General features: G+C 35.8%; 1 protein-coding gene across 1 annotated transcript in view; it reads right to left on the bottom strand.

Annotated features, from left to right (window-relative positions):
• The window catches only part of LOC148947378 (uncharacterized), a 120,460-nt gene extending 107,568 nt beyond the window's left edge, over positions 1–12,892 (bottom strand). The window contains exon 1 of the mRNA XM_089095815.1: positions 12,737–12,892. Coding sequence (XP_088951941.1) covers positions 12,737–12,745 — 9 coding nt within the window. The 5' untranslated portion in view covers positions 12,746–12,892. The remainder of the gene's footprint in view (positions 1–12,736) is intronic.
• Between the last annotated feature and the right edge of the window lie 1,271 nt (positions 12,893–14,163).

Raw genomic sequence — 14,163 nt, 5'->3', positions numbered from 1 at the left:
GAATGAGCCTTTTTACAAGTTTTTACGACACCGCCTTCTATAAAAACCTTATATGTCCCCCGGGTTTAGCTTAAAACCCTTGCCTTTAGGGTTGTGGGGGAGTGTCCTCCTCAAAAACATATTTTCTATCTGGAAATCAACTACGCTGAACAAAATAGTTATCTCAAAATTGTGATTAGATGTGTTTGGGAGAATGATGGGCCGGGTGGGGGGGCGGCTAGTTTCCCTCCAATCACATTCGACTATTAAAAAGGGCACTATCCCTTTGAATTTCTAATCGAACGAGCCTTTTTTGAAGTTTCTACGACAACGCCTTCTATAAAAACCTTATATGCCCCCAGAGCATAACTTAAAACCCTTGCCCTTAGGGTTGTGGGGGATTGTCCTCCTCAAAAACGTATTTTCTATGTAGAAATCAACTACGCTTAAAAAAATGGCTATCTCAAAATTTTGATTGGATATGTTTGGGGGAATGATGGGCGTGGGGGGGGGGGCTAGTTGCCCTCCAATAAATTTCGACTATTAAAATGGGCACTATACCTTTGAATTTCCAATCGAATGAGCCTTTTTTGAAGTTTCTACGACAACGCCTTCTATAAAAAACCCTATATGCCCCCAGGGCATAAATTAAAACCCTTGTCCTGAGGGTTGAGGGGGAGTTTTCTCGTCAAAAAATATATTTTCTATCTGGAAGTCAACTACACTGAAAAAAATGGCTATCTCAAAATTTTGACTGGATGTGTTTGGGGGAATGATGGACGTGGGGGGGCCAGTTGCCCTCCAATCATTTTTGACGATTAAAAAGGGCACTAGAACTCTTGATTTCCAATCGAATAAGCACTCTTTGAAGTTTATGCGACGACCCCTTCCATATGAAATTCCTCTGGGAAAAAAATAATAAATAAATAAACAATAAAACATTGGAGCCGTACGGCCTTTACCATAGGCAACGCTACAGCGTTGCGTCTGATAATACGCTTTGTTTTAAAATGCTATAATAAACTTTAGCGTAAAGAGCGAGGTCTTGAGGACGAGGCAGCCCCTTTCACATACGTAACAATTTCTGTTCTTTTTAAGGTTTGATATTGCTCCTTACTTTCAGTTGAAAATACTTGTTTTTTAAAATTTCATTTCTCATCTTTTTAAAATAATATCGGGAAATCTGGCTCTCTCTCCGCAAAAAATTCTGGTACTTGTGTATTCTACAACACTCACTCAAGTTTACGGTGTTTAAAACTCGAGAATAAACCGTTTTTTTTCATTAGTTTATTTATTACTTTAGAAACAAATTTGGGCTATATATTTGCACGTTATGGGGGGGGGGGGGTAAAGTACAGCGGATATGCATGCAGAATGTGTTAGATACAAGTAAAAAGGCTCCCCCCGCGTAATCCCCGGGAAATTATCCCTCTACAATTTCATCCTCGCTGTGAATCCACCTCCCAGGGAATTTCTAGCTAATGCTTCCGCCTGAAAATAATCCTTAGCTTACTTTTATTTGAGAGGATATTTATAAACCAAAAAAAATACAAACAACAAAAACAACTCTATAGTGCAATCATTAATTGCCAAAAAAGGCTTCAGGGCTTGTTAACTTTCAAGAATTAAAGTTGTTAATCATTTAAGCACACAAAATGCAAAAAAACGCCTAATTACAAAAACAGAGAGCAAAACAAAAGAAAAGAGAAGAAGTGATAGAAGGAAAGGGACTCCATTCAATTATAATTATATAAATCAGGTGAGGCAGGACTCCACGGAGCTGAAAAGAAAAACTAAAAATCTTAACAACGTACAGGTTAGAAATTAAACTTCAGAAAATCAATCACCAGACAAATATTTATTTCTAACCATTAATAAATTGAAACTAACTTAAAAAAAAAACACCAGATGTTTGAACATTCCAAAGGAATGGCGGCCCCGAACAGTAGCTGGAAGTGTATTCAATAAACTTGAAGATAAAATCCGAAGGCTGAAATCAGACCGAACGCATGCTGTGGCAACAACTCTTATTATAGGCAGCGCAATAGCACTGCGTAAGTAAAGAACGATGATTGCACACTGTATTATTATTTTTTTTTCCATACCAGGGCACTTCGTATCGAAAGAGAGATCTTGACGCAGGACAACAGAGCTGTTAGGGTAGAAATATATAAGGGCCAATTGGCTTTGCTCCACTCTCGTTTCATACACCATTTTTTATTAGCAGCACAAGGATGATTAGATGGATCAGCGGTTAATGTCACAGTAAGGGAGAGGGGAAGGTGGTCAAAGTTATGTTCGTCTTCGTCAACATGAACAACAGAACAGGGAATATCGGTAGAGCAAATACAATGATCAATATTGGTCACAGTACCACTATTGTGAATATAACTGTATTTAAGAGCTTTGGGTACTATGGGGTAACCAATAGGCATCGAATCTAAGACTAAGTCGGCACGAGTAGAGGAGCTATGAACATCACAATTGAAGTCACCTATCAATAGCCAACGATACCCATGCTTTTCAATATTGCATAACAGAGTTTTAAGGGATGAGCCGGCATTAGAAAACTTAGTAACTAAAGCTAGACGTTTCTGATTGCAGGGAAGATATACATTTATAAATACAAGCAGACCAAGTCGTATTGCCATAATGTTATCAGAGGAATGAAATAAGATAGGTGACAAAGGAGTAGCTAATCGTTTGATAACACATGCAAGTTCCCTGGAAGGTCGGCCTCTTGTTTTTCGGGCATTGGTGGTAAAGACAATATGGTGGCTACTTCTTCGTAGAAAGTTAACGGAGATGGCGGGAAGTAAATGTTCTTGCAAGAACAAAATGTCAAAATCATTCATTTTTTATTTAATGAGCCATCTTTATCTTTCGTGCCATTGATATTAAAAGAGCAGATTGAGACGGACAATTCGACAGTCATTTCCGAATCATACATTTGCTCAGGACATCACGCAGAATACGACATTTTAGGCTATACGATGCATGATTACCCCCACAATTAGCGCATTTTGTATCAAAAACACAGGGGGAATCACAGAATGATACATGAGAGCTGGCACAGTGGCTGCATTTTGTTGCCTTATTAAATTCGGCTTTCATGTGGATTGGAGATTGACAATTATGACAACAACGGGGCGGCCACAGAAATTCAAAAACCCGGAATGATTCATAACCCACCTTGAGCCCGAATCGAAGGCAACTACTCTGGAATACAGCATCAGCAAAGGTAATTTTCACAGCCAGGGATTTTCCCAAACGTTCAGCGTCGATGACACCTTCACATTTCTTAACAATTATCGCCTCATAATTAGCGGGCACCCTAATTTCTCTTGATAATTTCTCTTGAGATTTCAATTATACAGCTCTTGGAAAAACGGTGGGTGTGAGATGGGGGTAGTTGCCCTCTAATCACTTTCGACTATTAAAAAGGTCACCAGCCCTTTGAATTTCCAATCGAATGAGCCTTTTTAGAAGTTTCTATGTCAACACTTTCTATAAAAACCTTATATGCCCTCAGGGCATAACATACAACCCTTGCCCCGAGGGCTGTGGGGGAGTGTCCTCCTCAAAAACATAATTTCTATCTGGAAATAAACTACGCTGAACAAAATAGCTATCTCAAAATTTTGATTGGATGTGTTTCGAGAAATGGTAGGCGTGGAAGGGGTGTTAATTGCCTTCCAATTACCTTTGACTATTAAAAAGGGCACAAGCCAATTCAATTTCCGATTGAATGAGCCCTTTTCGAAGTTTTTACGACAACTTCTTCGATACAAAGTGCCCTGGTCTAAAGCAAAAAAAGATAATAAATTGTGCCAACATCTTTCTTATATGCCCCTAGGGCATAACTTAAAACCCTTACCCTGAGGGTTGTGGGGGAGTGTCCTCCTCAAAAAAAAATTTATGTTTGTAAATCAACTACGCTGAATAAAATTGATATCTCAAAATTGATCGGATGTACTTGGGGACATGGTGGGCGTGGAAGGGGTTTAACCTAGCTTCCAATCACTTTCGACTATTTAAAAGAGCACTAGCGCTTCCAATTTTCAATCGAATAAGCCCTTTTTGAAATTTCTACGACAGCTCTTTCGATACGAAGTGCCCTGGTATGGAAGAAAAAAAAAAAATAATAATACAGTGTGCAAACATCGTTCTTTACTTACGCAGCGCTATTGCGCTGCCTATAATAAGAGTTGTTGCCACAGCATGCGTTCGGTCTGATTTCAGCCTTCGGATTTTATCTTCAAGTTTGTTGAATACACTTCCAGCTACTGTTCGGGGCTGCCATTCCTTTGGAACGTTCAAACATATGGTGTTTGTTTTTTTTAAAGTTAGTTTCAATTTATTAATGGTTAGGAATAAATATTTGTCTGGTGATTTATTTTCTGAAGTTTAATTTCTAACCTGTACGTTGTTAAGATTTTTAGTTTTTCTTTTCAGCTCCGTGGAGTCCTGCCTCACCTGATTTCTATATTTATAATTGAATGAAGTCCCTTTCCTTCTATCACTTCTTCTCTTTTCTTTTGTTTTGCTCGCTGTTTTTGTAATTAGGAGTTTTTTTGCATTTTGTGTGCTTAAATGATTAACAACTTTAATTCTTGAAAGTTAACAAGCCCTGAAGCCTTTTTTGGCAATTAATGATTGCACTATAGAGTTGTTTTTGTTGTTTGTATTTTTTTTGGTTTAAATATATCCTCTCAAATAAAAGTAAGCTAAGGATTATTTTCAGGCGGAAGCATTAGCTAGAAATTTCCTGGGAGGTGGATTCACAGCGAGGATGAAATGGCATAGGGATAATTTCCCGGGGATTACGCGGGGGGAGTCTTTTTACTTGTATCTAACACATTCTGCATGCAGACCCGCTATACTTTCCCCCCCCCCCCCCATAATGTGGAAATATATAGCCCAAGTTTGTTTCTAAAGTAATAAATAAACTAATGAAAAAACCAGTTTATTCTCGAGTTTTAAACACCGTAAACTTGAGTGAGTGTTTTTGTACAAGTACCAGAACTTTTTGCGGAGAGAAAGCCGGATTTCCCAATATTATTTTAAAAAGATGAGTAATGAAATTTTAAAAAACAAGTATTTTCAACTGAAAGTAAGGAGCAATATCAAACCTTAAAAAGAACAGAAATTGTTACGTATATGAAAGGGGCTGCCTCGTCCTCAAGATCTCGCTCTTTACGCTAAAGTTTATTATAGCATTTTAAAACAAAGCGTATTATCAGACGCAACGCTGTAACGTTGGCTATAGTAAAGGCTATACGGCTCCAATGTTTTATTATTTATTTATTTATTATTTTTTTTCCCCAGAGGCACTTTATACGGAAGGGGTCGTCGTAGAAACTTTAAAGAGGGCTCATTCGATTGGAAATCAAGAGTTCTAGTGCCCCTTTTAAGCGTCAAAAATGATTGGAGGGCAACTGGCCCCCCCACGTCCATCATTCCCCAAAACACATCCAATTAAAATTTTGAGATAGCCATTTTGTTTAATGTAGTTGATTTCCAGATAGAAAATATATTTTTTGAGGAGAACACTCCCCCTCAACCCTCAGGACAAGGGTTTTAAATAATGCCCTGGGGGCATATAGGGTTTTTTATAGAAGGCGTTGTCGTAGAAACTTCAAAAAAGGCTCATTCGATTGGAAATTCAAAGGGATAGTGCCCTTTTTAATAGTCGAAAGTGATTGGAGGGGACCTAGCCCGCCCCCTACGCCCTTTATTCCCCCCAACAAATCCAATCAAAATTTCGAGATAGCCATTTTGTTCAGCGTAGTTGATTTCCACATAGAAAATACGTTTTTGAGGAGGACAATCCCCCACAACCCTCAGGGCAAGGGTTTTAAGTTATGCTCTGGGGGCATATAAGGTTTTTATAGAAGGCGTTGTCGTAGAAAACTTCAAAAAAGGCTCGTTCGATTAGAAATTCAAAGGGCTAGTGCCCTTTTTAATAGTCGAATGTGATTGGAGGGCAACTAGCCCCCCCACCAGGCCCATCATTCCCCCAAACAAATCCAATCAAAATTTTGAGATAGCCATTTTGTTCAGCGTAGTTGATTTCCAGATAGAAAATATGTTTTTGAGGAGAACACCCCTCCAAAACCCTTAGGGCAAGGGTTTTAAGTTATGCCCTTGGGGCATATAAGGTTTTTGTAGAAGGTGTTGTCGTTGAAACTTCAAAAAAGGCTCATTCAATTGGAAATTCAAAGGGCTAGTGCCCTTTTTAATAGTCGAAAGTGATTGGAGGGCAACTAGCGCCCCCCCCCCACGCCAGTCATCCCCCCAAACATATCCAATCAGAATTTTGAGATAGCCATTTTTTTCAGCGTAGCCTAGTTGATTTTCAGATAGAAAATATGTTTTTGAGGAGGACACTCCCCCAAATCCCTAAAGGCAAGGGTTTTAAGCTAAACCCGGGGGGCATATAAGATTTTTATAGAAGGCGGTGTCGTAAAAACTTGTAAAAAGGCTCATTCAATTGGAAATTCCAAAGGCTAGTGACCTTTTTAATAGTCGAAAGTGATTTGAGGGCAACTAACCCCCCTCTCACGCCCACCTTTTCCCCAAACAAATCCAATCAAAATTTTTAGACGGTTATTTTATTAAACGTAGTTTTAAGTTCTGGAAATTATCTCTTTGAGGATGACAACTCCCCCACAGCCCTCAGGGCAAGGGTTGTAATTTAAGAATTCTCCAAACCCTTCCCATTATTTCTTATGGAAGGGATGCTTTTATAAACTTTGGAGGGGTCTCATTTCACTGAAAATGGAAATTTCTTGTTTACTTTTTAAGAGTCAAAAGAGATTGGAGGGTAAATAGCCTCCCCCCCTCCTCCACGCCCTAAATGCATCAGATAAATATTTTGAGATAGACATTTTGTTAAAATAGTTCAAAGTTCTGATAACAAAAAACTCCGGTGTCGACACAGCCCACCAGGGCCCGGGGATAGGCGTTGTAAGTTATGCCCTGAGGGCATATAAACAATCAAACAATCATTATATCAACAATCAATGCAAACAAATTTACAATAGATAGATATTAATGTAAATTAATAAATAAATTTTGTGCTGATATTAACGCGGGGGAATTATCAGCAGGAAAAGAAAATGTTCTTTGTGGGGGGAGGAATTTCCCAGGGGTGGGTTTTACAAATGTGAATTATTCAGGGAGGGGACGAATAAACCCATTCGATAATATTCTAAATTTTACATCTGAAAGTAACGGGAATAAAGAATCAAACGAAATGTCAGAGATAGCGCTTCAGGTTCCTTTAGACGATTTTGTTCGTGTCTTTTGAAAATTAAATAAAAAAAACAAGTTTTTTTAGCTGAAAGTAAGGAACGACGTTAAAACTTAAAACGAACAGAAATTATTCGTATATAAAAGGGGCTGTCCCCTGCTCAACGCCCCGCTCTTTACGCTGAAGTTTTCCATTGTTTAAAAAAAAATAGAGTTGTGAGAAAGTCAAACTTTAGCATAAAGAGTGAGGCGTTGAGGAGGGGACATCCCCTTTCATATACGGAATAATTTCTGTTCGTTTTAAGTTTTAACGTCGTTCCTTACTTTCAGTTAAAAAAACTTGTTTTTTTATTATTTAATTTTTGAACGTTTTTGAATTAATGCAGGTTTTGATTTTGGCTCACCGTACATGAATAATTTAAAAAAATTGGAATTACAATTTTACTTTTATTTGGTTAAATGGCTTTCTTGAAACCTGTTTAATTTTATTTACGAACGTTTTTATTAGTAATAAATATACGTAACTTACGAATTAACTGACGTAACGAACCTCTATATTCTCATATTTTTAATACGTATATTAGAGGGTTCGCCCCCTATTCAATACCTTGCTCTTTAAGCTAAAGTTCGAAATTTGTTCCAATTCTTTAAAAATGACCCCTTAATCACAAATGCCGTTAATTAGAATAAATAGCTCTTATGAAAGTACTTTGGAAAGTATTATGAAAATAATCTTTGGCTTAAAGAGCAAGGTATTGACCATGGGATGAACCCAATCATATACGTAATGTTTCCTGTCGTTTTAAGTTTTGATGTTTCTCCTTACATTCAGTTAAAAAACTTGTTTTTTTATAAATATAAATTCTAATATTTATTTAAATAATTCTGGGAAATCCGGCGCCCCCTTCATAGCAATGTCCCTTCTCCCATGAAAAATTCCTTCATGGTAAGATCCTCCCACATAACCCCCAACCCACTCCCCCCCTACTACCAGAAAAAATCCTCTCTGAAAACGTCTGTATACTTCCCAATAACCAATACTATATGTTAACATATTCATTTATGTTAACAAATTCATGACTTTCAGCCCTCCCCCCGGAGACTTCGGGGATTAAGTCATCCTAAAAGACATAGTTATCATATTTTCGACCATGCTGAACAAAATGGGAACCTCAAAATTTTGATCGGGTGACTTTGGGAAAAAAATGAGCGTGGGAGGGGGCCTACTTGCCCTCCATTTTTTTTGGTCACTTAAAAAGGACACTAGAACTTTTAATTTCCGTTCGAATGAGCCACCCCCACGATATTCTAGGACCACTGGGTCAATACAATAACCCCTGGGAAAAAAACAATAAACAAACAAACAAATAAACACGTCTTTGTCTCCTTACATCAGACAAAAAATACAAAATTTCACATTTTTGAATATAGAAAATTGGAAAAACTCCAGTAGGACTCCCAGATAGTGCAATAATGACTCTGCGGTTTGTATCTGGGCTTTCGCGCATTACGGGGGTCTTTCTCCCTTTTTTTCGAAAATCAGCCAAATTTTCTCAGGCGCGTAACTTTTGATAGGTAGGACTAAACTTGATGAAACTTATATATTTGGAATCAGCATTAAAATCTGATTCTTTTGATTTATCTATTGGTATCAAAATTGGTATCTATTTTCTACAGTTTCGGTTACCATTGAGCCGGGTCGCTCCTTACTCACAGTTCGTTACCACGAACTGGTTGAAAGACATTTTCAAAAGACAGTTTATTTTCATTTGTATTAATTTCTCTGTGACTGCTACATTATACATGTGAGGAGGGAGACTTCCCCCCACCTCTGTCTATGCTAAGGTTTCAGTTTTTATCTCAAGGCTTAAAAATGAACGCAATGCGAAGAAAGTATAACTCAAAATAACATATATAGAATAATATCTGCACATAACACGGAACAATTAATCAAAATTGCATATTATGAGTTGAGGTTCACCCAAATGATGGGCCAGGGGGCTCACCATTCCACAATCTACAAAATCAATCTCGCAATAACTGAAAATATAAAGTATTTTTGAGTATTTTAACGTCTTCCACAACTCAAACGGTCCATTATTCTACAGCCCAATGAGTTTTTCTAATATCCTAAATTGGGAACAGAGGAGATAAGTCGAATTCCGTCTCGGATTGGATGAGTCTCCATCCTCACCCTCCCCCTCTCCTACTATCAACGCTAAAGTTTTCTTCTTTATGCCAAGTACACCCCCCCCCCCAAAGAATTTAATAAGGTAAAGTTTTGTATGGGAGGAACACATAGTAAATCTATCATAATTATCCAATTATAAGGTTAAAATACATACTCAGTGATAGTGAAGATCAATTCCAAACAGTCGTGACCCCTTTGTGTCAGCAAGTGAAATGGTCTAAACCCCCTTATTGGAGCTATTTTTCAATCCATTCATTGTTGTCAATCGCTGTCCACAAGTTATGCAAGCTATTTATTGTTCATATATAAGGTTTTTATCAAAGAAGTAATCGTATAGACTTTGAAAAAAGCCTCATTTGATTTAAATTGAAAGTTCTAGATCCGTTTTTTAAAGTCAAAAATAATCGAACAGTAAGCACCCCCCATGCCATAAAAACTTGAAACTTTTTTCAATCAAAAACGAACAAAAATAAATTAAAAAAAAAATTCCGAAAAATAAGTTTTTCAAAGAAAAGTAAAGGCCATTTTGAACTTAAGCTCAGGAGATACAAATACCTGTTAAAATTCAAAATCAAAACGACCAGAAATTACAATTAGAGAATAAATGAAACCCGAAATCAACAGAAATTAAAGAAACAACCATAGAGAAAAAATACAATAAGCAATAATATAAATGAATAAATAAATATTAAAGCGGGTAATGCTTAGATTCAATATGCAAATCAAGCTTAAAACGAAAAAAAATAGTTTGCTAATGAAGTATAAATGAAACTTAAAACGAATAGAAATTAGATAAACAATCAATGTGAACAAACATACAATATATATATTAATGTAAATAACTAAATAAATCTTAAAACGAGTGAAACTTAAATTGAATATGCAAATCAAGTTTGGATCGAATAAGAATAACTACAAACAAGAGTTTGGGTATCGCCTCACTGCAGAAGCCTAAAACCTACTGCGTCATTGGCGCTTTACTGAACACAAATTATATGATAAATGTTTTCTTTTGTACTTAACATTGAAAATAAATATTAAAATTACAGGAAAATTTTGAACTGATGAGCTTTTAGCAATTAATATCATTATGCATCAAATATTCAGTTGAATTTATTAGTTCTTTTCAAAATTGGTCAAGACAAATACAGTTTCACTACAAACAAAATTTGGATAATGCCCTCTTCTTTAACTGTAAAAACCTAAAGCATTCTGCGTCATTGGCGCTTCACTGATAACGAATTACTCGTATATTACAAATTTATTCTTTTCCAGTTCTTACAGCATTAAAAATGAAAACAAAGAATACAGTGAAAAAAAATCTTGAACTGATGGATCTTTCAACAATTAATATCATTATATATCTAATTTTCAGTTTGATTTTGTTTATACTTTCCAAGAGTGTTCAAGACTCATATAGTTTTCAGTAAGGTGCCAATGACGCAGTAGGTTTTAGGCATCTGCAGTGAGGCGATACCCACCTCTTGTTTGTAGTTATTTTTATTCGATTCAAACTTGATTTGCTTATTCAATTTAAGTTTCACTCGTTTTAAGATTTATGCATTCATTTACATTAATACATATTGTATGTTTGTTCGCCTTTATTGTTTATTTAATTTCTGTTCGTTTTAAGTTTCATTTATACTTTAATAGCAAAATATTTTTTTTCGTTTTAAGCTTGGTTTTCATATTTAATCTAAGCATTACTCGCTTTAAGATCTATTTATTCATTTATGTTATTACTTGTTGTATGTTTTTTGCTATGATTGTTTATTTAATTTCTTTTCGTTTTGGGTTTCATTAATTCTTTAATAGTAATTTCTCGTAGTTTTGAGTTTGAATTTTAACAGGCATTTGTATCTCCTGAGCTTAAGTTTAAAATGGCCTTTACTTTTCTTTGAAAAACTTATTTTTCGGAAAGTTTTTTTTTAATTAATTCTAATTAAACGGCCATTGTGTTTCAGGAAACGTTCTTAAAGAATTAGGACAAAAAGTCAATAGTTTAGCGTAAGGAGCGAGGTTTTGTGGAAGAGGAAACTCCTTTCATATACGTAATAATTTCTGTTCGTATTAAGTTTTGATGTTGGTCCTTCCTTTCAGTTGAAAAAACTTATTTTTTCTTATTTAATTTCTGATCGTTTTTAAATAAATATCTTTAAATCCATCTTTCTATCCATGAAAAATTTTAATACTTCCAAAAAATTGCTGTGTAAAACACCCCCCAAAAAATAAAATCCTAGATCGGCCCTTGCGTATAATACAGTACCAGCATTTTTTTACAATTATTTCATACAATTATTCTGCACATTATGAAGTAAAAATTGATTTCTGACTTTCTCTTACTCTCTCCTTTGTTCATTTCCCTTATTTTCTCTTTTCCTAGTGTTTCTCCTTTTTGTTTCCTGTCTTTTCTGTTACTCTGCTTTTTTGGTTTTTATTTATCGTTATTATTAAAATAATTTTTTTTACAGTATACTAGTGTTTATTCTCTTTCATCTTTATTTCGTATATATTGTTTGATTTAGGGTAATATTTGTGGTTCTTTTAGTGCTTTATAATTGTGTTGCATGGGCCACAACAAGCCAAGGTTCTTGGACCGAATAACTTTTTTTTACGTTTGTAAGTGTTTTAATATTAATAAAATGAATGATTGAATGATTGATTGAATGACTTCACACTGTCCAAATACTTCACCCCACCTTCCCATTATGTGCAAATATATAGCCCAAATTATATATTTCCCATCTATTCTGTCACTTGTCTTTTGTTTTGTTTCACGCCAAGCTGAAAGAAACTAACGAAGAAACCGGTTTTTTACACAGCGTAAATTTGAGTGAGTGGCATATAATACACAAGCACCAAAATTCCTTCCCCTACGGAAAAAAACAAAACTCAAATAAAATTCTCAAATTTGGAAACCCTCATTTTCCACGGGGAGGGGGAGTATTTTCCATTGGGGGTATTAGTGGTGGGTTTTTTCGGGGTTGGGGGGGGGGGTAATTTTCTGCGGGGATATTTTCCACTGGGTGTATTTTATGGGGTATATTTTCCGGGAGGGGAGTATTTACCACGGGGGAATATTTTCTTCGGGTTCTATTTCTGAGGGGTATTTTCCGTGGGGGGGGGGGGGTATTTTCCATAGGGGTGTGTATTTTTTAGGTGGAGGGGGGGGGTAAACTCCGGCCACCATTCTTAAAAACTAGTTTAGTTTTTGCTTAGAAGTGTGTCAAGCCAGTGTCAATAAATTGGGTCGTATTTTGAATCAATATTAGACTAATCTACGATAAATAAAGACAGAAGAAGGCCACTTACTTGCATCATTACTGGCTGTTATTGTTTAAAAATAATCAACTTCAAGTGAAGGGTTTAACTAACAGTGGAAGATTGAAATGTCCTTAAATTGTTCCGACACCGGTTGTACCCTGCATGTATTGATGGTAGAGCTTGTGTCCAATAAGAACCGACAGTAAAAGAAAACGGAGGAAAAATGTTATTTTATTTTCTTGCGAGGGATTCCCCTTCCATTATCACCGTATTCTATGGACGGAAAAACTCGTTTCACTGTCCAATTTTTATTGGTAGATACAAAGTCACTTTTCCTTAATTGTTATAGTCGTTTCGGGTAATAACCGATATTAAAAGAAAACGCATAACTAATTTATTTCTTTCATTTAGGCAGGAGTACGTCAAATCAAGAATGTTTAGTTCTTGCTCTCAAACGTTATTTTACTGTGGTTGAGAGGTTTTTTCCCATCTTGGAACTCTTTTATTAGCCATAAAACACAAGGCCTTAAAAATTGTAAACTGGCCATATAATTAGTATGGATTCTGAGTATAATAAGTATAATGAGTATGAAGACCCCCCCTTCGGTCTCCCTGGATCTGCCAATGGTCCTAAGACCTTGAGGAGGTGACCAGTATTAACCTTATATAAATAATTAACGTAAATAAATTTTATGCAAAGGATTTTTTAGTGGGAAAAAAAAAAAACAAAAAACAAAAAAAAAAACACTGAAACCTAGCACTATCAAACAGTTCGTGGTAGCAAACTTTAAGTAAGGAGTGACCCGGCTCAACAGTAACCGAAACTCTAAGAAACAGAATTTTGAAACCAATAGCTGCACCAAAAGAATCAGATTTTATGCTGATTTCAAATATATAAGTTTTATCCATTTAGTCATACCCATCAAAAGTTACGTGTCTGAGAAAATTTGCATAATTTTCAAAAAAGGGGAAGGATCTTAAATGGGAGGATCTTTCCATGGAGGAAGTTTTCATGGGGGAAGGGACATTGCTATCAAGGGGGGTGCTGGATTTCCCAGCATTATTTAAAAAAATATGGTAAATTATATATAAATATATATATATATAAATATAAAAAAAGCCAGTTTTTCAACTGAAAGTAAGGAGTAACATCGAAACTTAAAACGAACAAAAATTATTACGTATATGATCTGGGTTCGTCCCCTAGTCAATACCTCGCTCTTTACCCCAAAGATTCTTTAGTACTTTCATAAGAGCTATTTATTCCAGTTAACGGCCTTTGTGAATAGGTTTTTTCTAAGTTTTAAGTTTTTTATTGTTTTAAAAAACAAAATTGTGAGACAGAGTCAAACTTTATCGTAATGAGCGAGGGGCTGGGAAGGGGGCAGCCTTTTTCATATATGGAATTATTTCTGTTCGTTTTAAGTTTTAATGTCGCTCCTTACTTTCAGTTAAAAAAAAAATTGTTTTTTATT

Source organism: Artemia sp. Qi Xiang Cuo, chromosome 10 (genome assembly GCF_049724085.1).
Source record: "Artemia sp. Qi Xiang Cuo chromosome 10, ASM4972408v1, whole genome shotgun sequence".
Classification (NCBI taxonomy): Eukaryota; Metazoa; Arthropoda; class Branchiopoda; order Anostraca; family Artemiidae; genus Artemia; species Artemia sp. Qi Xiang Cuo.
This window is presented reverse-complemented; position numbering and strand designations above follow the sequence as displayed.